The 24,341-nt window shown below is 40.8% G+C and overlaps 1 protein-coding gene across 4 annotated transcripts; it reads left to right on the top strand.

Moving 5' to 3' along the window:
• Nucleotides 1–4: 4 nt before the first annotated feature.
• On the top strand, nt 5–24,203 carry LOC141757571 (bone morphogenetic protein 1-like). Of its 4 annotated transcripts, XM_074618141.1 has the most exons (21): nt 5–58; nt 4,069–4,120; nt 10,935–11,045; nt 11,146–11,295; nt 11,431–11,548; nt 13,173–13,351; nt 13,445–13,550; nt 14,588–14,712; nt 14,919–15,034; nt 16,390–16,492; nt 16,657–16,773; nt 16,954–17,099; nt 17,201–17,396; nt 17,478–17,603; nt 19,667–19,830; nt 19,978–20,158; nt 21,290–21,415; nt 21,792–21,919; nt 22,992–23,205; nt 23,404–23,654; nt 23,745–24,203. In XM_074618141.1, the coding sequence occupies exons 1-21, from the start codon at nt 50–52 to the stop codon at nt 23,877–23,879; spliced, it is 2,853 nt and encodes a 950-aa protein (XP_074474242.1). In that variant the 5' UTR covers nt 5–49; the 3' UTR covers nt 23,880–24,203. The 4 variants fall into 4 exon arrangements, with proteins under 4 accessions (XP_074474242.1, XP_074474241.1, XP_074474240.1 ...); XM_074618140.1 differs by lacking the exons at nt 5–58; nt 4,069–4,120 and adding an exon at nt 4,991–5,279 and having other exon boundaries at nt 19,670–19,830; XM_074618139.1 differs by lacking the exons at nt 5–58; nt 4,069–4,120 and adding an exon at nt 4,991–5,279.
• Nucleotides 24,204–24,341: the final 138 nt, after the last annotated feature.

Genomic DNA, 24,341 nt, shown 5'->3' with positions numbered 1-24,341 from the left:
CAGGTTCGATTTCTACACCTACCCATCAGTGCCACTTAGTGGTAAACACATGCACCACGTAAGTCATTGCACTTAAACATGAAATGGTCATTCAGTTTAGTTTATTTAAAAGTAAGAACAGAACCTGAGTGAAAACTGGAATAATGACATGTTGTGTCTCTCCTAAAGTAACACTTTTATTACCTTCTAATGTCAAACACAGTGAAACCTTTAGGGATTCACAAAAGAAAAGAAAGGCTACACAAGGATTTATACACACTTGGTGGAGAGGGATACAAACAAATCTGATTATTGTGAATTTCTGTGCAATTTCCAGTTTGATTAAGAATCAGAAAAAAGAAAGTATTCAGATTAATCTCTTAATGGGTTGACCTGAGAAGGGGAATAACAATAGCTATAAGAGACTATAAAGAATCAGTATTTCTCCATTACAGAAAAAAAGGAGCTTTCAAGCATGAAGATAGGAAAGATCTATTATCAACTGTGAGAGCTGAGGAGCACTACAGACAAGATACAACATGTTGATGTAAAATCAGAGGTGCTGATAGGTGGATTTTGTGGATAGTGTCAGGCTAGCTATTTCCCCCTGCTTCCACGGTTTATGCTAAGCTACGCTAATCACCTGTTGACTGCAGCTTCATACTGTACATAACGTATTAGAGTGGTATCAATCTTCTAACTCTCTGCAAGAAAGCACAAGTGTATTCCTTTTCCGATATTTAGTCATTCTACATTAGAGGTTCTGACAGTTCATCACTACAATGTTGGACTTTCAATTAAATAGGCCTCTGTCTCAGGCCCCTCCTCAAAAATGCTATGCCCAAACTGAATAGAGTATATCTCTGCAACTACAAGGTCTATTTGAATAATCTTGGTATCATAATAAAGGCAACACTTGGGATATTTCTGCAGAGGTGTAAGCATCAGTAAATATGTTACTGGAACAGAGTAAATGAAGATGGAACACAGCATAAATGAAAGACTTAATTTCTGCCTAACAAAACTCTAGAGTGAATATCCCTTTGGAATGATCCAGTTGCAGCCCAAAACCTCTAGCAAACCATATCACAACACCTGAACATTATACCTGTGCACAGAGTGATGCTAATAAAGTGAAGCAGAGCAAACTCAGATAGGTTTTAGTTGAGGCGTGTTAAAGCTGAAGTAGGCGAGAGTGGAGCAAATATGATTAAAAAAAGTTATTTTCATAAAACGGTCGCTATACCGTGACAGTAGTACATGAAGCCTCTGTGTCCTCCGGTGCTCCTGACGGCATCTGCAAGATTTCACATACCGGATGAAAAGAAGCAGTAAGAGCTGATCTGAGGTCCGCTGTCCAGCTGCCGTCTATGAGAGCCGTCTGTCAATCCCTCGCGAACTCCGACCAAACGGTCAAACTAGGCAGCGCTGATCAAATATGAATCAATATTATGTTACGTTAATGCCTATTTCTCACCTCAAATGTTTTTAGAATCATCTTGTAGTGTACAGTTTAGCTGTAAAATTATAAAGTTTGTGAGGCCGCCGCCATTGTGAAATCTGTTGAAGCAACGCCAAGTTCCGGTCACATGGTTGGAGCACAGCCGATAGGAACGCTCTCTCAATGAAATGACCTGTGATTGGACAAATTCTCCCGTCACGGGCTAGATTTTCCAAATCCTGAAAACAGAGCCATGAGGAGGTGCAGAAGTCTAGTTATCTCTCAGAACACTTGAATTACAATATCATGAAAGGTTATTATGGAATTTTTGCCCAATGATGCCAAAAATATACTGACTACTGCTACTTTAAGGTGGGAATTTTCTCAAGTAACTGTAAAACTCATTTAATTTAATTCACATCAATCAATCAAGAAAAATCAATCCATCTGACCTCTATGTTCCCATTCAAAGAAAATCATAACCCCTTTGTCAATGACAGCTCAGGCCTGTATTGAAGGCCAATGCCTTTAGGAATGAGTGCAGTACCACAATTAATCCACTAGATGGAGACATAGATTATATTTTCACATGGAAAGCTGAGGATAGGCTGGTCGATGCTGGAGGAAGGCAGAGCGCAAATGCTCCTTCATGACATGCCAAATGAAAATAGACGGCTGGAATCGACTCAAAAATGATCCATTGGAGTAGCCATTAGCAGTGTTGATATGCCCTTGAACACAAAACAGCAAAGGGAAGACATCATTTATGGATTTGGCTGTTTAAAATGAAGTTTATTTTTTCTCATCTTTGGCTGCTGGTTCAGTGGGTTTGGTCGTAGAGTGATAAGGCTTGCACAGTTGGAGTCTGTGGAGTCTCAGATTTCATAAAGGCATATTGTTTGTGCGGGTAGCACCACTATGTGCGCGCATGCACTGTTAGCTTGTTCTTACTCTGTGCTCATTTAGTTGGTTGGTGTTGGAATTGTGTTTTGTTTTGGTAAAAATGGTTATGAGCTTTTAGCAGAGCTTCTTCCTGTTATGTGGATGTGCAGGATGAATATGTTTCTACATGTTTAACATGTCCTTATCTGGTGTTTGTTGTGATGTACGCAATTGCCCCCGCTATGGGGGCACCCAGGTTCAATTTAAGAAATTAAATCAGCTTTCTGCTGCCTGTGGCAAAACTGCAACTTGTCGTATTTACACTCAGTTTTTTGTATGTAAACCAATGAGCTGTGATGTGTTAAAGGGACTATTTGTAACTTTCAGAAATGCTTGTTAACAGCGACACCTGTGGCCATTAAGTCAACGAAAGTCAGTGTCGGGCTCGCGCTTGCTCGCTCTAAATATACCTGAACGAGCATCGCTCAAAACAGTGAGGCGAAACACGTCAACTAAAACCACAATATCACTCTATATTTCACCTGCTTGGCAGTAATGTTAGCTGACCAGACAAAGGTCTCTCCATGAATCAATGTTGATCCTAGTGTTGGCTTTTCCAGCCTCAGCCTCCCAACCGCAGTCGGAGGGAACAGGGAAGACACCGGCACCCGGTCGGAGACGATAACGTTTCTCGCTGCGGAGCCCCGTCACTTCACAAGACACGGAAAACCTCTGTTGGTCTGGAGGAGCTGCTGCAGTTATTTCTGCACAAACGTCCACTGTACATTTACTAGATATTTACTAGTGTGTAGTGAGCGTGCGTTCACGTCTAGAGGTGGAGCGAGACAGCGAGAACGCGCACTGTGAGTGAAGGCAAGCAGGCAGAGCAGCAGTGACTCCAGCCAAACACGAGTGCGCTTATGCGAGCGCGCGTATGCGAGCGCGCGTATGCGAGCGCGCGTATGCGAGCGCGCGTATGCGAGCGCGCGTCTGCGAGCGCGCTTATGCGAGCGCGCGTATGCGAGCGCGCGTCTGTGAGCGCGCTTATGCGAGCGCGCGTATGCGAGCGCGCGTATGCGAGCGCGCGTCTGTGAGCGCGCTTATGCGCGCATGGGATCCTGACCCGGTACATTTATATGCTTAAAAAGTTACAAACAGTCCCTTTAATGTGTGAGCTTTAGAGGTGCTGGTTGGCAGATTGTTTCCAGTATGTAAGCTAGCCTATATGCTTCTGGTTGTAGCTTCATATTTATATAGCAGATGTGAGATTGGTATTAATTTTCTCATGTAACTCACGGCATGAAACCAACTAGCGTATTTCCCAAAATGTCGAACTATTCCTTTAAAGTGTTAGAAAAAATAAGTTTTGTATCTCCTTTTATATATGACTGAAATATACAGGCCATTTTGAGACCTGAATGTTACATCAGACTTTACAAGACGCGGTTAAACACTGTTGATAATCTCAAAGCAACATTAGCTGCTAAAATAGAGAGATCATTTGACACCAACTAAACTGAAGTGACAGCAGTTGGGCCTTTCACCCAAATAAAAAAAAATCATGGCAGTAGTCCTTTCTGTCAGTGCCAACATAAAACAGTTCATAGAGGAGACTGAATCTTCTCTTGCCATCACTGCATGGCACCGTGCAGCAGTGAGGTAGCTCAGATGAAGAGCAGAAAACAGGATTTATCTCTTGTAAAAATGTGTATTTTCTAAATTTAAGTGGAAAAACTAAATGCAACAGTTGTGTGTGACATCTACAGGGATGGATGAGCTTGGGGGCAGCCGAGGAGGACATTAAACTCATCACACTCAGTAAGTGGATCCTTTCCTCTCTTAAATTGTTCTCTAGCTCTGTTCTTCAATCCGCTCTGGCACTAATGAGGCAGTGTCTCCACACATTATAGCTGTGTGTGTGTGGAGTGGACCCTGTAACCTGCAGGTGGTGTATCCGGTCAAGAATCAACACCCATTGAGAATGTCTTTGAAGCAGGAGTCTCCAGAAAGAGCCTGGGATATTTGTTGGAACATATATACAGCATATCTTTTAAATGACACTGTAAACAATTGCTGTTAATTTACAGCAGGATTTCAACAGTATTAACCTGTTATTGCTAAAAACAGTGCTTAATTGTTAGTACAAAAGAAAATCTGTTAAATTACGCTCATAGGCCGTTTTTTAACTGAACTATAATGCCTTCTTAAAAAACAGCACTTTACTGCTGATCAACTGTCTAAAGTATCATCAGTAACAGTTTCATGCAGTATTTTTTTAATTCTGGGACCTGATCTGCACATGTGAGGCTTGTACATTGTACATGATTGTAAAATCAGTGAATTAGCTCTGTTCTTCACTCACATGTTGTTTTTACAGTAACATAAAGGCAACCCTTCTGCCAGTTCTTTACTGTTATTTTACTGGGAAATTCTTAACAGTGTAGACATTGAAGCTTTTCTCTTGTTTTTAAGCTGATTATCCAAAAATGATCCTCTATGGACCACCAGAGCTAAACAAAATCTAAATTAACACATAAAGTAAGAAAGAAAGAAGCACTAAATCAGGTTTAACTCTTGCTCACACGTTATATAAACGTGCATAATAACCCATCTGCCTGCAGGTGAAGTGCCCCTCATGGCTGCAGATGCATGTGTGTTTTGCTGTGAACTGTGTGCGCTCTGCTCTGCGTCCTGCGCGTCACAGCAGCAGAATGGAGACAGAGCTGTGTTTCTAAAAATCACACCGCTGCTGTCGAGGAACTTTTTTTATTATTATTTGCGCTATTTTTCCTCTTCCTACAATTACCAACTTTACCTCTTGTAGATATTTTTTTATCATAAGTAATGGAAGTCGCTCCAACGTTTCTGTTGCTGCTGTGCAGTCTGCGCGTTTCTCTGGAGGCTGATTGGGAGTTTGTGGACACTGATTTAACCTACCTCGGTGATGCAATCGACTACAAGGATCCCTGTAAAGCTGGTACAGTGAATTTTAATTTATTGATTTTTTTGCATTTACTTTTGGTGTATATATAATGTGTGTTTAACCAATATCCATAGGCCCTGAGCTATAAAGTTAAATGCTCTTGGGAAGACAGTTGGCAATTTAGGATTACATGTAGGCTATACAAATATTTGCATGCTAAAAATGCAAAGAAATAACCTCCATATTTTCATCTTATTGTTAGTTAATTAACAATTATCCAACAAGTGTTAACCTGCATGAGATGAGACTGCAAAATCACTAATATTTTCACAGTCAACCTTACATTTTCTTCATGTGTTTCTGTATTTGAAAATGTCTGTACCACTATATTTACTTACTCTTTTATTTCCATATGGGGATCTATTTAATGTTGGTTCACTAGTAATGTAAAACAAGTGTATTTTAGCCATTGTTGACACAAATCACCTTAATTCAACAGCTCTCAAGTAATGTTCAAGTTCAAGGCAGTGGTGGAAGAAGTAGTAATACTACGCTATGAAAATACTCCATTACAAGTAAAAGTCCTGTATTTATAATCTAAGTAGAAGTACAACATTATTAGCAGCAAAATCATACTCAAGTATCATAACTAAAAGCATTTATTTGGTGACAGAATGACCCCTTTTATAATGCTTTATTATATATATAAAAAACAAAATTTGAATGCATTTAAGTGCATTCTGTGTTTTTCCTAATGATAATTTAGTCTACAGCAAATCATATTTTATGAGCAAAATGTTGATCTTCGAAGTGTTGTAATAACTACAGCTGTCAAATAAATATAGTGGAGTAAAACATATAGTATTTGTCTCTGAAATGTAGTGGAGTAGAAGTATCAAATATCTAAGAATGAATGTACTCAAGTGAAGAACAAGTACCTAGAAGTTGGGTGCAGTACTAAAGTAAATGTATTTAGTGACAGTCTACTGCTGGATTTAAGTTAAAGGAATCATATGTTAAAATAATTCAAGTTTCACATGTTTGTCTAAAGAATAATGTAATGTGAAAAAGAAACATTCAATAAAACATATTGATAATAGACATGCAGATATACAGGATAGCCTACTGATGGATGCATCATGAATGAAATATCAAATCTAAAGTAATCGGCATCCCTTTGCAACAAGCCTTCTCCCGTGTTAAAGAATATACAACTTTTTTTTCCGTCATCTAACATGCCAAACAACTTGGTTATTAGGGGGCCTCCAGCTGCTCGGAGTCCCTTTTCACTTGTGACTTCTGAAAACTTCCAAAACACACCACTCTTCTTCTTCTCTGAGGCAGTTGCCTGGAGACCAGAGGTCATTGAGGCCGTGCCAGCGCAGTCCTCGGCTGGACGCCGGTGAAATCCCTCTGGCTTCAGGGCATGGGGTGCACACTGCAGGGGTGACAGTCATTTACAGTCACCCTTTGCATGAGTGAATTCACTTCAAAGGCCGACACAAGGCCTGCTATGTCTTTTCATTTGGACTTTCAAAGGTTGTTACATCACACGGCTAAATGAGCTATTTAATGGGAGCGACTCTAGTGAGCTGTTGTGTTCAACTAGTACAACATGAGATCCTGATTTATACAGGAGGTCATAATGATGGAAACAAACTGTTAAGGAACAGAAAACTATGGTCCAAATGTCTGTGATGTCACCTATAAGTTTAGACATTGTGAAGCCTGGATTTAGTTTTACCACTCAGTGTCGTCTTTGTCAGTTACTGGAGCCAGAAAATCCTAATTTTGGCTTCAGAATTAGCCATTGTGATTCTAATGTCTTGTGTTTTGTGGTTCGACTTTGTATTTTAAGGCTGAATTTGAAGGTTTTCCCTCTCTTCAACACATTTTGTTGCCAACAACCCAACTTTAGTCCCAATTTCTGTTCCAGACAATCATTCCTGCTTTTGGCATGTTTGATTTGTTATGATTGCTCTTTTTTGTCTCCCAATCTTCAGCTGAATTATCTGAAAGGAACCATCTATTTCAGCACATACTGAGTAGCTAATCAAGCTATTTAATTTGCAACTCTTCACCGCTTTTATTTTCCAGTTTCTGTGCTGCGCTGCAATGTAAGAACACATTAAATCCTGCAGTAATCAGTGGAAGAAGTATGCAGACGCTCTACTTTAGTAAAAGTAGTAATACAACATCGTAATAATACTCAATTAAAAGTAAAAGTCCTGCATTTAAAATGTAATTGAAGAGTACAGAAGTATTTTCAGTAAAATGTACTTAAAGTATTAAAAGTACTCTTCATGCAGAATTACTTATATATAGAAGAATACAGAATACCTTATATATATTTCAGTGGATCACATTGTAAGAATATGAACATATTAATTAATGGTTCTGAGCAAATCTTAATTACAAACTACCAAAATCAGTTACTGAAGTTTTTGTCTTACATGTGTGAAGAGTTTTGTCTGATGTAGAAACATTAATTTAACTGAACATCAGTTTGATTATTTGATGTTTTATTTTGCTTATCCTATCATGATATATATATTACTGACATCATTACTGGAAAATATGATGATATTGATTTCAAATATCAACTGGCCAAACTGATGCAATGAAGTGTAAGCAGCATTTTAATATTGTAACCAGGTGAGGTGAATTGTTTATACACTGCTGTGTGGTTTAATCTAACAAGTCGAATTTTAGAAGTTTCATGTGTACTATCTTGATCTGAAAAGTAACTACAGATATCAGATAAACTAACTGTACTTAACTACAATCCTTTAAGTGATTGTACTTAATATCTTCCCACCGATGGCAGTAATGAATCTTTTGTTAGGTAAAGTAAAACAGCAAATGAGTGGTTAATGATGTTGATATTGACCTTGGATGAAGATCACCCTACAGTAACCACTGTTTTATAAATCTGTTTGGTGTCAAAGGGCAAACTCAGTTCATGATTGTCATCGTTCTCGCTACATGGCGGTCTATACTTGGCATTTTATGTTACTGTAGAAAAGATGAAGCCTGAGGCTGACGGACATTATTATGTTGTTAAACATGACCAAGAACAACCTCGTACAAAAGATATAGAATAGTGTTTGGGGACTCCATGATGCTAAACACACACAAAACAAGCATACAGGAGTGCTCAGTTGATAATCACAATCCAGATGGTCACAAGTGATTCATTTTAGACAAGTTTCCTCTAATTTGACATGTTGAGAAATATGTTTTGTCTTTATAGTAAAGCTGTTGAAAGATGTACTACTTCACCTTATCAGGCATGTAAAGGTCTTTGCTCCGACGTAAAGGACGTCACTCCTGGTTAATGAGTTGCTGAGCATAAATATGAAAACATATCTCTGCTTATTGACCAAGGCACTTTACTACAAGTTGTGTTCTGTACATTTTGGAAACACACAACTATGCCGATGTCATCTGTAGGCCATTCATATGAAGCTCCTACAGTGGGTCTTTATCTTTCTAGCTAAGTCCAGCACAGCGTGATCACAATCCTGTAAAGTATTCAGTTCACATCTTCATTCTTTAAAATGACACAGTAGCTGGACAGCCCCACAATATGTTTCAGTTTGTGTGCTCAGGAGGAGTGTTTGCTGATCAAACAGACACATGGAGACCAACTCTTTCCAGGACAGAGATATGCACTGACATACACTAAAGGATGCAGTGACTTCTGGCTCATGTTTGCACGAGAAAAAAAACTACTGAAATTCAGAGATAAAGTTTAAAAATCAGTTGAAACTGGTTCTGCCTGTGCGGGGCAATTTATTTAACCCACTATACTCAAAGAGCATAATATTACTGCATGAGGGTGGGCTAAAGTTTAGTTTTCCTCAGGTTAAGGTTTCTAATTACACACTTAACCTAAAGGAACAGTTTGTAGCATTTCGGGCTTTATTAGCAGAAATGGAATATTCATAACTATGTTTTCATTAGTGAATAATCACCTGAAACTAAGAATTGTTGTGTTTTCATTAGCTTAGAATGAGCACATAATATCTAGGGAGTGGGTCCTCTTCACGGAGTCCACCATGTTGCTCCGCCATGTTTCTACAGTAGCCCAGAACGGACAAACCAAACACTGGCTCTAGAGAGAGGCTTTTGCAATGTTACGTTACCTGAAGGACACCGTAGTTCTCCGACACGCTTGTGAAACTGCAGTAATGTAAGCTGCAGTGCAAAACTATGGTACCGCCATTCGCCGTCTGACTTCTACGGAGCCCCCCTAGACCCCTTGGAGAACATTTTTATTAACTCGTTCCCTCAAGTTAAGTAACTCATTCCCTCGAGATAGTAACTTGTTCCCTCGAGATAGTAACTCGTTCCCTCGAGATAGTAACTCGTTCCCTCGAGTTACTTCATAGTGCACTTCCTCCAATCATTCCTGACTGTCCACGCATTGTTGATGTACGGAGACCCCCTAGATAATGTACTTGGGTAAAGTTGGAAAGATATTATCAGTTTCAAACTTGCTAGATCAATAACTCATAAACGAAACATTGTTGAAACACAAACAAGGGCTCTTTCTAACCGTAGTAAGGTAGACAACAAGCTACAACCTCCTTTTAATCAAAACGAGCCGTCCTCCGAGCTGAACACATTATATTGGTCTCTATGCGCAGCCGGCTGTGAGACGAGTGGTCAGGGACCGTCTACAAAATGCAACGCCGAAAAGAGAAAAATATTCAATGACTTCAGTATTATACAGTGTTGTACCACCAAAATTACTTCACATATCAATGATCTCCTCATAGTTGTACTACAACACTTAGTTTGGAAAAATATGCTTTTGCTAAATTTTGTTGAATTTTGAATGGGAAAAATATTCAATAACTTCAGTATTATACAGTGTAGTACTTTCCAACTTTACCCAAGTACATCATCTAGGGGGGTCCGTACATCAGCAATGTGTGGACTGTCAGGAATGATTGGAGGAAGTGCACTATGAAGTAACTTGAGGGAACGAGTTACGAACTCGAGTTAATAAAAATGTTCTCCTAGGGGCCTAGGGGTGCTCCGTAAACTTCCGTTGCTCCTACAGTAGTGTTATTATAGTAAGGATGGCCTCTGAGCAAGGCGAACGGCGTTACCACGGTCTTGCACTCTGCGGCTCACGTTACCACAGTCTTGAAAGGGAGGAGTGAGCGGAGGGGTACTCAGTTGGTTGCAACCTGCAGCCATACCACTAGATGCCGCCAAATCCTACACACTGCACCTTTTAAAGTAATTGTTTGACATTTTGGGAATATGCTTTCTTGCCAAGCGTTGGATAAGAAGATCAATGCCACTATTATATCTGTTCATTAAATATGTAGCTACAGCCGGCAGATGGTTAACTTGGCTTAGCATAAAGGGGTAAACAGACTCTGTCCAAAGGTTAAAAAACCTCCAACACCCACTAATTCACTTTTTATTTTTTATTTTTTATTTTAGTTGCGCACATAAACCTCCAAAAAAAACGTTTTACACTCTGGGTTTTGTATGAATGAGATAAGTGAGTCTTAGAGACGCAGGTAGATTTAGTTTATCATGCTAGCTGTTTCCACCTGTTTCCAGGCTAAGCTAAGCTAACCAGCTCCCAGCTGCAGCTTCATATTCAACAAACGTATCAATTTATTGTTTTATTTTTTACTATAATTTCATGTGTTGTGTATCTGTGTGTTCATCGGTTTGCCCCAGCTGCCTTTATGGGAGATATCGCCCTTGATGAAGACGACCTCCGTATGTTCAAAGAAGCCCACATCAGTGCTGGTGCACAGCACGCCGTCCAGACCAACCACACAGACTCAGGTATCAAAGCAGGAATACGTTTACTAATCTAGGAATAATAACTGACTGTTTATTGAGTTCAAATAAAGGCTTGATGATCAGTGCAGATTTCTTTTAACAGTTAACAGTTCCACTTCCAATGAGGGCGTCAGGAGTAACAGAGCTGCAGATAGACAGGGTCTCCGTCGTCGTCGGAGAGCAGCCACCTCCAGACCTGAGCGAGTGTGGCCGGATGGCATCATCCCGTACGTGATCAGTGGGAATTTCACCGGTGAGTTCTGACTGAAAACACAAAAATATTCCTATATTCTTACAGGGGAGTTGTCTGCTATATACAGCCAGCCATGTGTCCGTTGCCTGCTGCGGTTTTGACCTGCTGAAGCTGTCAAACTCTAATTCCTTTCAGGCAGTCAGAGAGCCATTTTCCGTCAGGCGATGCGTCACTGGGAGAAACACACTTGTGTAACGTTCACTGAGAGGACGACTGAAGAAAGCTACATTGTTTTCACCTACCGACCTTGTGGGTGAGTTGGGAGCTCATTAACCATTTAAAGCATTTGCCTCAGCCTGTAGGCCAGTGACTCCACTTAAATCACAGACAACCATACTATTGTTTTTTAGACATGTATATAGATTTTGTTTCTGCTGTGCAAGGCGTCCAATGATTTCCATTCATTTTCATATGATGTGAAAGTCACAGAGCGTTTTATCTACTTTCAGCTCACGGTTTATGTTTTCCGGCACACAACTTTACTGTCTAGTTCACTCTCACTGTTCTCATCTCTGTTATTTTCAGCCACAGCAGGCAATTAACAAGAAGAAAACAAGATACACCACCTGCCCAGCACCAAACGGTAGTCAGATAATGTCGCTGGTGATCGTAGTGGAACATTTTGCAGCAAAATAGGCCGATATTTCCCTCAGGAGTTGGTGGAGACCAAAACAGAGCTAACAAATTAAAAACTCAAGCAAGTTTGAAAAGTCGGCTAATTAACTATCGAAGTACACAGACATATAATAAAAAATATACACAGATGTAAATAGAAGGCAATGGCTGTCTGGGCAGCCGATTGGAATGTCATCAGCTCATTAAATGCGCAATATCAGTCGTCATTACACGGCTTTGTTGAATACTCGATTCTGATTGGTCAATCGCGGCATTCTGTGGGCTGTTATTTCTTTATAGCGGACCGTTGCTATGTATAACAGACCGACGCAGTTCTGATGTCGGACTCTGGAGGACCATTTTTGTGTCAAATTATTGATTTCTTAAGTAAGTAGCTGTGTAGTGAGCGGGATAATGTACAGGTAGCGGACCTCATCATTTATTTCACAACAATGACCGGCTCCCTGTACATTAACGCTTACTTATTCACCTAATAGTTGTGGGTCATTCGGGGCCTATGTGAAAGTGAAACTTAAAAGCACACCTTCTAACATGTTGTAAAACTGAATGAAATGCTACGTATTGAACACAAACAAAACAGCTTGGTTAGATTTCGGGGAAAACATCGTGTTTTGGCTTAAAATAACTACGTTTGAAAAGTGAAAGTGAAACTTAAGGTTTTGAATATAAAGACAACTACACATTGTTGGTTTCAAATGGGATGCTAACCCCGGTCTCCTGGGTAAAAGTCCTGTGTTTTGTGCCCCATCCATCACCTCCCACCCACCGACCTCCACCCCATACGGAGTTTCACGCTGTCTATACTACAATACAGCACCTGACTTCCACTTTTGCTCCAGTCATAATTATTACGGTCGCTACAGGTTGTTGTCTTGTTCTTTTATCACTTCTTTCGATGATCTACCATGTGAGTTGATGATAAAACCTACTAGTGGATGTAGCAGGCCCCTTCTGACCCACATCTATGAGGCTGATAACCACTGATAACGCCCATTAAATGACCTGATAACAGTCCAACCAGCTGGCCTGGAATAGGAAAATTACATCCAAGAACTGAAGCACTGTAAAACCTGCATTTTACAAAGCTTAACAAAAATGAAAAGTATAGATAACTTATAATTAAGGAGTTTAAACTTGCAAACGCATGGCGGTATGGTCCTATAATATTCACTAGAAGCAAAGAATCAGTGATTGTTCTGTAGGTTGTATTATGTGGAGCTAACCAGTGTCGCCCCCTGCAGGTGTTGCTCCTACGTGGGGAGGAGAGGCGGCGGCCCTCAGGCCATCTCTATAGGAAAGAACTGTGATAAGTTTGGTATTGTGGTGCATGAACTCGGCCACGTGATCGGTTTCTGGCACGAGCACACGCGTCCGGACCGAGACGAGCACGTAAGCATCGTCAGAGACAACATCCAACCAGGTACTGTTACAGTGTTGACATGGAAAAAGTGTGAAAACATGTGTGTGATGATTCTCTTTGCATTTAGTCCACTGATTTTCTGTATATGAACAGGACAGGAGTATAACTTCCTGAAGATGGAGCTAGGCGAGGTCGACTCACTCGGGGAGGTGTACGACTTTGGCAGCATCATGCATTACGCAAGGAATACGTTTTCCAGGTTGGCATAGTGATGCTTTCTTATGCTTTTCTTTCCTATAGTTAGTTTTGTGTTAAAGTGGCTGCAAGGATTTCATCACTTTTATTCCCCAGGTTGTTTTCAGCTCTACCCTGGTTCACATAAACAGGCCATTAAACAGCTCCAGCGGGGCATTTTGAGCAGGTTTGGTGATTCACTCTGTCCACCCTGCCTGTATGTTTTAACTGGCAACATACAGTGAGCCAGCCTGCTCCTCTAACTAGGCCATCATCACCACCACCTCTCTTCTATAAATCTGTGACTAAACTCCTTTACATTACTCAAGTTTTGAGTTTGAATTGACTACATATTTCACAGTTGTGTTGCACAGCATTTAATATGTGTTTTATGGTCATTTGACCTGCCTAACTGCCCCTAATATCACGCTGCATTATCAGCTGAGCTACTACACTGACCTGGTGTTTGTCCTTTCATTCAGCTCCGCTAATCAACCTCCATAGGGAACCTCAGGGGATTTGATCCTTTATTGTCACAGAAATAGTTTCACAGTAGTTTCCTTTTCATTTCTGTCTCGTGCATGTTGTTGCCCCCGTTGCTTTTCTCTGTGCTTTTGGATTTTTACCTCCATCGCCGCTTTGCTGGTCCGGGTCATGGAGGCGAGCCAAGCTAAATAAAGGCCTGGCAGTTCAGGCTTTGTTGAACAATTTGGGCTGGAGTGGCCTTTTTCTCTGGCATTCAGGAGCGGGCTCCACTGAGCCGGCTGGCACCGGCGAAAGGCCCCATTCAGAGTGCTCTGTTTGCACATGCCTGTCATTCATGGGTGCATCACCATGGGAACTGTGCAAGGGTGAGCTCCGAACCCAGTGAGAGATTATCAGAATCAATAAAGTATCAAGGTGTTGAGTGGGAGTCGGATCAAAAAAAAAAAGAAATCTGTCTCTCGGTGTGAACACATCTTTCTGCACATCAGCGTAGTGAGATGATGTTTTCCTCATCAGGCTTCAGGTGCTGTAATTGATTTTTTAATTATTAGATATATTGTGGTTTGTCTGCAACAGAGGCATCTTCTTAGACACCATCATGCCCCGTTATGACGTTAATGGAGTCCGGCCACCTATTGGACAGAGGACCAGGCTCAGCAAAGGGGACATTGCACAAGCCCGCAAACTCTACAAGTGTGCAAGTAAGCTGCATTATATGAGTCGAAAATACATTCACCCGAATGATAACACCTTGATTTTAGACTTTTATCATGTTCAAAGCCAATTAGATATTACACATCATAAAACAAACAGTGTAAAATCTCCTCTGTTCTGTTCATTATGGGACTTTAATGCTATGTCTCCGGTCTGTTGTAATATATAACCATGTGTATGTTATGGTATAAAGGGTGTGGGGACAGCCTGCAGGAGAGTGCTGGAAACTTCTCCTCTCCCGGTTTTCCGAATGGCTACTCAGCTTACGCCCACTGTGTCTGGAGGATTTCTGTCACTCCCGGAGAGAAGGTGAGCGGTGGTAAACAAGTGCAAGCATCAATTCAATATGGCCGATAGACAATTCACCAAATTTATCAAGTTTAACCCTTTAATGTTCTGGTCGACCGTTTAGTAAAGTACATTTTGAGTTACTGTATCTTACTGAAAAATGTGTTGAACTTAACTCGACCTCAGTGAGCCATCTCTACCACTTGGCTTAAGCATGTTATGCTAAAAGAAATCCACTAGATGTTGCTGTGTCTTAACATAGCATGCCTTTTTAGTTCGCCTTCTCACAGGAAGTTAACAACAATAACATTACTCCAGACATGAAGGACTCTGTTTGGTCTAATTTTCAAAGGTTATGTTAGGTTATATTTTCATAATACTATAGTCTCAGAGGTCTTACTGAACAGAATTATGTATGTTTGATCATTCATTGTTGTTAATATGATACATTTAATATTATTCCATTATATACAGTATATATATATATATATGCTGAAATTGCTGTAATACGTATGATGTTTTACTGTCTAGAAAACATGCTCTAGTAGTGATGCTAAGATAATAAATTGACATTTTTTATGAAATAAAAACTTGTATCACAGTTGTTATTATAATTTGTTAATATCAAATATTTTATGTTATTCCATTAAATATTTGATTAAAAAATATGTATATCAGTATGATTTTTCACGTTTTCAAAGTAGCTTACTGTAAATATGGTAAATATCTAGAATAACTACATGGAAATGATGCTAGTACAGGTAATACTACTAATTTCATGGTAACAAATTGACATGTTGGTACATTAACCTATTACTAGCATAATAACAGTACATGGTTTACAATTTTCTTTTACCTTGAAGCGTCATCTCAACCGTTAAATATAGGGCTATATTAAAAAAAACTGTGGGGTGTGTTTAAAAAAAGAAACATTGATCGTTGTTATAATTGCCCAAAGGCCTTAAAAATGCAAAGAGAAATTTCTTCCATTGCTTTCTTTTTAGTGTGGATATTAAAGGGTTAATGAATATCAGTACTCATATCCCAATGGTCAATATATGAACTGTCCCAATCCCAAATACAGTCAACTCCAGACTCTTTAACTTCAATGAATTATTACAAACATACCAGCAGTGATATGATGCACAGATGTGTGTAAAAAAAATATACAATATTTTTTTTGGAAATGAGACATTCAGCATTAAAAAGCATAAAAACAACTAATGGACTAAAGAAATCTTAGTCGATTAAACCAAAACGACAGATTATTCGACTAAGAGGGGGCAGCCCTAATTTGAATTTGATAGATGTTAAATCTTGATACCAATTTTTTCTCGTAACAATCCTCCCTCCGTGTGTGTCTTCTGTCTCTTTAGATTGTTCTGAATTTTACTTCCATGGACCTCTTCAGGAGTCACCTGTGTTGGTACGACCACGTGGAGGTCCGAGACGGGTTCTGGAGAAAAGCTCCTCTGAAAGGTCTTTAACTTTGATTTACAACAGACCTCCTCTCTCTCTCTCTCTCTCTCTCTCTCTCTCTCTCCGCTGAGTATCACCCAAAAATCTGTCATTAACTTGATGCAGTGTCATTCCTGTGTCAAATACTCCTTAAGCACTGTGAAGTATGATCTTTACTTTGGCAGGCCGTTTTTGCGGAGACACACTTCCAGAGCCGATCATCTCAACGGACAGTCAACTGTGGATTGAATTCAGAAGCAGCAGCAGCTGGGTGGGCAAAGGCTTTTCAGCAGTCTATGAAGGTACGACGCTGACAATACGCAGGTTTTAATATGCACTTTTTGTATGCTACATTCTCATCTGAACCATCAGCAGTCGCAGCAGGTTTTACATTTCCTTTTTAACTGTATAATACAGCTGAAGGTAGAAATATAGAAAGCCAATCTCTGGATGAAACGAATCATTTGTCACCTCCCGTGCAGCCATCTGTGGTGGAGAGGTGAAGCGGGACAGCGGCCAGATCCAGTCCCCCAATTATCCCGATGACTACCAGTCCAACAAAGTGTGTGTGTGGAAAATCACAGTAGCAGAGGGTTTCAATGTCGGCCTCTCCTTTCAGTCGTTTGAGGTAAAAAATCACTTTTGCCCATATTAAGAAAATTATGCAGTCCTCGAAAAGAGGAAGAGGCCTGTTGAAACATCACTATCGTGTCCTTGCTTCCACTTCAGATTGAGAGACATGACAGCTGTGCCTACGACCACGTGGAGGTGAGGGACGGCGGCTCAGAGACCAGCCCGCTGCTCGGCCGTTTCTGCGGCTACGACAAACCCGACGACATCAAAAGCAGCTCCAACCAGCTCTGGCTGAAGTTTGTGTCTGACGGCTCGGTCAACAAAGCCGGGTTTGCAGCCAACTTTTTTAAAGGTCAGAAGGTCATTTCGTTCACAAACTGTCCAAAATTAAAAGCACTCCTGGTTTAGTTTTTGATGATTTTTCATTTGCCAGAGATGGACGAGTGCTCCAGACCCAACAACGGTCACTGCGAGCAGCGCTGTCTGAACACGCTGGGCAGCTACAGGTGTGCTTGTGACCCCGGATATGAGCTGGCAGCCGACAGACGCAGCTGTGAGAGTGAGTGTAGAGCACGACTCCACACACTAAGCCTGCAAGCTAGTTTAACTCGAGTCTGCACTCTGCTCTGAGGGAGGTGGCCTCCTCTCAATGCAACATATCCAATCAGCTGATTAGACTGTTGTCAGGCCATTAAATAGGTGTTATCAGTCACTATAAGCACCATAGATGTGGGTCAATAGGGACCTACTACACCCAATAGTAGGTTTTATTATCTATTGACATGGTATATGGTATGGTGGTGATGGTATATTCTTTTAAGTATAAAAGAACACAACAAAGACCTCTAGTGACCGTAGTAATTATGATAGGAGCAGAAGCAGAAGTCAGACGCTGTAGTATAGACGGCGTGAAACTCCATATTGGGTTGAGGTCAGAGGTGATGGATGGGACACAAAACACAGGGTTTTCACCCAGGAGGCAGGGGTTTGCATCCTGTGCGAAACCAACAATGTGTCGTTGTCTTTGTGTTCACAAGTATTGAGTTTTGCTTTCACTTTTTAAACTTTCAGCAGTCATTTTAAGCCAAAACACGATGTTTTCCCCTAAACTTAACCAAGTGGTTTTGTTTTCTAAACCTAAAGAAGCCTTTTTATTTTTGTTATCAAAATTCATGCATGATATTCCTACTGTATAGGACAGTCCAAAAAACATAAGCAAACACGAACAACTCTCTCCGAGTTCCAAAAACTAGAGTGCTAAAAATGTGTGATGTCAGAGGGTATAACGTGTGGAGCTGCTCCAGAGACAATGAGAGCACCCAGAGGAATGTCCTGAGTATATGGGAACATTTTCTGTTTCACAACTGAGAAAACTACAATAAAATAAAGCTCATTTGGGTATAAAAAAAGAAAACAATCATTCTGTGGGTCATAAAATCAGTCTCTCATTCATTGTCTATGGTGGAGCTGCAGACTTTCTACCTGATGACATCACAAGTTTGAGACTTACTTCTCTGGTTTCTTGCTTTGAGAGAGAGAGAGAGAGTAGCTCATGTTCACAACTATTGATTGAACTTCCCGGGGCCATTGAAATAACGCATTGGTTTTCTTAATTTAGGTGGTGTTCCCCTTTAACGGCCTGATAACAGTCGTATCAGGTGCTCCAATGCACCCTTTTGATCACGGTGGTGTTCTTCAAATGAAAATTTGCCATTTTGGGAAATACACTTATTCACATTCTGGAGGAGAGTAAATTGAGAAGTTCAAGATCAGATCAGAGTTCTGTTAATTATAAGACTACAGCCTCCAACGAGTTAGCTTATCTTAGCTTAAAGACTGGAAACAGAGGGAAACAGCTAGCCTGGCTCTGTCCAAGCATAATAAAATCCATATATTAGCATCTGTTTCCACCTATTTCCAGTCTTTGTGTTAAGCTAAGCTAACTACCTACAAACAACAAATAAACACCAACCAAAGCAACAACAAAACCTCAGACAGGCCTGAGGAGAGCAGCTGGGAAGTATCGACTTTGACAATAAAGTCAAAAATCTTTCATGATGAAAAATGAAAGTCGTTTTCCATTAATCCAATTGTACAAATGCTGCTCTTTCATAATGCCTGTGTGTTTGTTATAAACACACTAACACACAGGCATTGTGAGATGGAGGTCTCATCTCTTTTGCACTGTTGAGACATGATTATCTGGTAGTCTCTCTCTCTTCTACCACCAGAGGGCAGTGCTCCCCTGCTGCAACTTCTTCTTGAGCTGTGATACAGCACTGATTTGATTAATATCAACAGTACAAATAGGAATTACATTTCCCTTCTCTACAATTTGGTGCGTTCCTTGATTTTATAAAAATAAATAAAATGTTATTCTGCAGCCTTTGATCATGATTGATTAATTCTAATACCACTATTATTTATTACATCGATTATACTTGGTTATAACTTTATTTCTTATACTTTATCTCTTTGTAAAGTAAGAGGTCATCTTTTTCTGCAGTTAAACGATTAAATAAAAGACTCACAAATTCAAACAAGTGAGTGATGTAATTTATGTTATGCAAATGTTTTTTCTGTCCCACTTCTACCACTAAAATCAGTGTTTTGTCCCCCCAGCAGCTGCCTGTGGCGGCTTCATCACCAAGCTGAACGGCTCCCTCACCACCCCCGGGTGGCCCAAAGAATACCCTCCCAACAAGAACTGCGTGTGGCAGCTGGTGGCACCCATCCAGTATCGCATCACTCTGGTGTTCGATGTGTTTGAGACCGAAGGGAATGATGTGAGTTAATGAAAGCGATGTTTTTCTATATATCATTGTCTCTCTGCAGACATGTTATCAGATATCCTGCTAAAATCATGAAATCATGAAATTTCACAGGCCACTTTTCCTTTGTAGTAAGTAAAATTGTCCAGTGTTTACCATCAGGTGTGTAAATATGATTATGTGGAGGTGCGCAGTGGGTTGAGTTCAGACTCGGAGCTTCATGGGAAGTTCTGCGGAGCGGAGAAACCCGAGGTCATCACCTCTCAACAAAACAACATGAGGATCGAGTTCAAGTCTGACAACACCGTCTCCAAGAGGGGCTTCAAGGCTCACTTCTTCTCTGGTAAGACCTGAGGAGGAAAGTATTCAGGAAGGAAATACTATTATATCATGTCAAAGAATAATGGTACAGTACAGTAAGAAGGGCAAAACCATCACCTCACACCAATACCAAAGCAGGCAGCTGTCTTCAGTGTCTGACTCAACAATGGAGGCAGTTTGACTCTTTGTGAAGATTTGATTTCATTTTGATTTCAAAAATAGCTGTCAGTGTGTCAGTGTGCTGACTTGACTATGACTTGCCCCAAACTGCATGTGATTATCATAAAGTGGGCATGTCTATAAAGGGGAGACTCGTGGGTACCCAGAGAACCATTTTCATTCACATATCTTGAGGTCAGAGGTCAAGGGACCCCTTTGAAAATGGCCACGCCAGTTTTTCCCTGCCAAAATGTAGCGCAAGTTTGGAGCGTTATTTAGTCTCCTTTGCAACAAGCTAGTATGACATGGTTGGTACCATACTGGTATCATATCACTCTAGCTTTAAAACTGAGCCCGCTACAACCTCCGAAAAATCGATTACATTAATGCGTTAAAGAAATTAGCAGCGTTAAACCAAATTTGCGTTAACGCGTTATTATCGCGTCAACTTTGACAGCCCTAATTTATAATATTTATAATATTTATAATATTGTGAAGAATATTTCATTGAAAAAAATGCTATTCAACAAAATTATAAATTATATGGAGAGTCCTTATACCATCTTAAATAAATGTGTTCTGCTAATCAGACCACAGATCATCATTTTTTTGTCCAATAAATTTCCTCCTGGATTGCTTTTTTGTGATTAAAAAAAAATATTGATAGCCCATCTAAAAATGTGGAAACATGTGGAGACGCAAATTGTAGATATGCTTTGTTATGACAACCCTCCAATTTTGTTTCCATGGAGAGGAAGAACTGAGCTTTTCAAAAATACTAACATGAGGCTCTAACCCAGGAGATGTTTTGCTGTGTGTTTTCAGACTGCAGATTCTTCCTCCTTGAGTAACACAGAAAGCCTTTGTCTCTGCACTCAGCAGCAGATCTTATTGGCCTAAAATGTTAACTTGATGATGTTTTGCAGCTTATTGTGACAGATTCACATGTTGTGCGAAGGAATCTTGAATTAAAATTCTTGAAACGTCTCAACAGATATCGACGAGTGCTCCAAAGAAAACGGAGGCTGCCAGCATGAATGCGTGAACACCTTCGGGAGCTACAGCTGTCAGTGCCGCAGCGGCTTCATGCTGCACGATAATAAGCACGACTGCAAGGAGGGTACAGTTTCTGCTGTCCACTCATATGTTTTTAAATTACAGAAAGTCTTCACCTTTTCCATCCAGTCCTTTGAGTTTATCAGCCCGCCCCTGACCTCGTGAGAATCAGCTGCTGGAATCATTTAAAGTCATGAGGGGGACAGAGGCTGGGGCATGCAACTTCCTTACTTTGTTAGATCTTATTTTTACATACATGTATTTTCTCAGTGTGGATGATCTTCTTAGGGACTACTTATAAGTAGTTTTATGACTGGATGGATGCCAATTCAAAGGGAAATACCAGGACGCTTGTGTTGAAGAGGAGGAAATGATGTGACCTTTCAGTGATGCAGCTTTCATTGTTTTGTTCTGATATGTTGTTTCGCTTTGTTTTCCAGCGGGCTGTGATCATGCTGTGAACACTGTGTCAGGCACAATGAGCAGCCCCAACTGGCCTGATAAGTATCCCAGCAAGAAGGCCTGCACCTGGTCTCTGTCCACAACCCCGGGTCATCGTATCAAACTAGTATGTCAATGTTTGTTTGTTTGGTTTTTTTTCCATTTAAAGCAGGGGTAGGCAGTATATGTTTGGCTTCATTGGGCAAAAATTCCATAATAACCTATCAGCATATTGTAATTCAAGAGACTTCTGCACCTCATCATGGCTCTGTTTTCAGGCTTTCAAAAAATCTTGCCCGTGACGGGAGACTTTGGCCAATCACAGGTCATTTCAGAGAGAGAGCGTTCCTATTGGCTGTTCTAGAAATGCAGATGCGTGTACACGTCCCTTCAGATGGAGAAAGCCTGATTCAAGGGCGGAACATCCTGCAGGAAAAGTTGCTATTCCAGCATTGGCAACAACTGCCAACACCGCAAAGCAACCCAAAAGAGGAAGATGGACTTGTCAAAAAGAGAGACTCTCTTTTTGACAAGTCCATCTTCCTCTTTTGGGACAATATCGGCCAAGTGTCTCAGAGATGGAGAGAAAATGTTGCTACTAGTTTAGCCTTCTGCGCACGGCTACCGTAGCTACGACAGTAGCTTGGGGAAAGCATCATTTTCTCTCCATCTCTCTTGTAGTTTAGCCTTCTGCGTGAGCTCACCGTGGATGTACAAAGAGAACGGACCTCACAACTGTGGCGCAGTCATGATGGCTACGGTTAGCAGAAGGCCAGACAACAACACTTTCTCTCCATCTCTGAAACGCTTTGCTGATATTGTTGTATTGAAATCTCAGTATGTCAACTCAAACGGCTTTACAGGCCCACAAGTTTGAAAACAGGATGGTAGTACTGGTAGTACCGCTTTATAACGGCATCGGGATCACAATCACGATCAGGATGATGTTTGAAATGAATTTCTAGTACTCGTACAGGTAGCGTGCATATGCCCATGCTAATCTGGTGGGAGGGGATTAGGACAGAGAGAGGAGAGCTGCAGGATGAGGGCTGTATTTTCAAATTCTGGGGTACTCAGGTGGTTGCAAATTTTCAACCACACCACTAGATGCTGCCAAATCCTACACACTGTACCTTTAAAGACTTGAAAGGCATCTTATCGAGGTAATTCATAGCTTTTTTTATGAAAATGTCTCGCAGGTTTTCAACGAGATCGACATGGAGGCTCATCTGGAGTGCACTTACGACCATGTGGAGATCTACGACGGGCGAGACTCACGCGCCTCGAGTCTCGGGCGCTTCTGTGGCACCAAAAAGCCCTCTCCAGTCATCTCCACTGGCAACAAAATGTTCCTGCGTTTCTTCTCTGACAACTCAGTGCAGAAGAGAGGCTTTGAGGCGTCATACAGAGCAGGTGGGCAGAACTTTTCTACCCCCAAAATAGTCTGGAAAATGAGTAAAATGGCACTTTAGAGAAAGAATAGAATACCAAAAATGAGACATTTCCAGCTAAGGGTTTGTTTGCTGCCGTGTTTAGAAAGTCGCATTCTTTCCTCACGTTTTTACGAGATCCTCTTTTTGACCCTCTAATTTTGTGGTTGTGAATTCCCAGAATGTGGAGGAAGTCTGAAAGCCGAGGTCAAGACAAAAGATCTCTACTCTCATGCACAGTTTGGAGATAACAACTACCCCGGCGGCTCCGACTGCCTGTGGGTGGTCTCCGCTGAGAAGGGTTACGGCGTGGAGATCATCTTCCAAGTATTTGAGATCGAGGAGGAGGCCGACTGCGGGTATGATTACGTGGAGCTGTACGACGGCGCTGACATCAAGTCTCCGAGGCTGGGACGATACTGTGGATCTGGGGTAAGGCTAAAAATATCAGTCTTATGCAGTAAACACTGTTTAAATTATTCTTCAAAAACATCCTCTTTTTGTCTTTTTCTTTCCCCTCAGGCCCCAGAGGAAGTCTACTCAGCCGGGGATGCCATCGTTTTAAAGTTTCACTCAGATGACAGCATCAATAAAAAAGGTTTTCACGCACGCTACACAAGCACAAAGTTCCAGGACACGTTACACGCAAGCAAGTGACTCTCTGAAACTGCCTCAAACCTAAATGGAGCCTTCACCCCTAACATTTGGTCGGACACACCCATCTCCAGGCGAGGAGTGGATGCATGGATTGATACCACAAACACCAACCCGCCTGCATACTTTACATTCACATCTGTTAGACAGAGTGAAGCCATGCAGACAAATTGCATCTTTTACTCTCCTTCATTACATAGCTGTATAGGATGAAAGGCGAGGACTATAGTTTGCAGTGATTATTTTTTGAGTAAATCCAGTGACTTCGCCTGTAATGAGCTGATTACGTCATAGCACTGTGTTGAGATATAAAATGTATATATTGTGGTATAGTTTTCTTGTTTGTTTGTTTTTAATCATAATGTGTCACTTTTTACTGTCTGGGGTTGAAATTCATTTCTAATGAATGGAATGCACTTAGTTGTATTATATCGCAGGACAAATGCACATAATAATAATAATAAT

This window comes from Sebastes fasciatus, chromosome 19 (genome assembly GCF_043250625.1).
Source record: "Sebastes fasciatus isolate fSebFas1 chromosome 19, fSebFas1.pri, whole genome shotgun sequence".
NCBI classification, from domain to species: Eukaryota; Metazoa; Chordata; class Actinopteri; order Perciformes; family Sebastidae; genus Sebastes; species Sebastes fasciatus.
This window is presented reverse-complemented; position numbering and strand designations above follow the sequence as displayed.

What these genes read in the sequence shown, in the direction of transcription:
- LOC141757571 (XM_074618139.1), top strand. Translation starts at nt 5,147, where the DNA reads ATGGAAGTCGCTCCAACGTTTCTGTTGCTGCTGTGCAGTCTGCGCGTT. An exon ending in GAGAAAAGCTCCTCTGAAAG is followed by an intron (nt 16,493 to 16,656) that starts GTCTTTAACTTT and finishes TTACTTTGGCAG; the next exon opens with GCCGTTTTTGCGGAGACACA. An exon ending in TGAGGCGTCATACAGAGCAG is followed by an intron (nt 23,206 to 23,403) that starts GTGGGCAGAACT and finishes GTGAATTCCCAG; the next exon opens with AATGTGGAGGAAGTCTGAAA.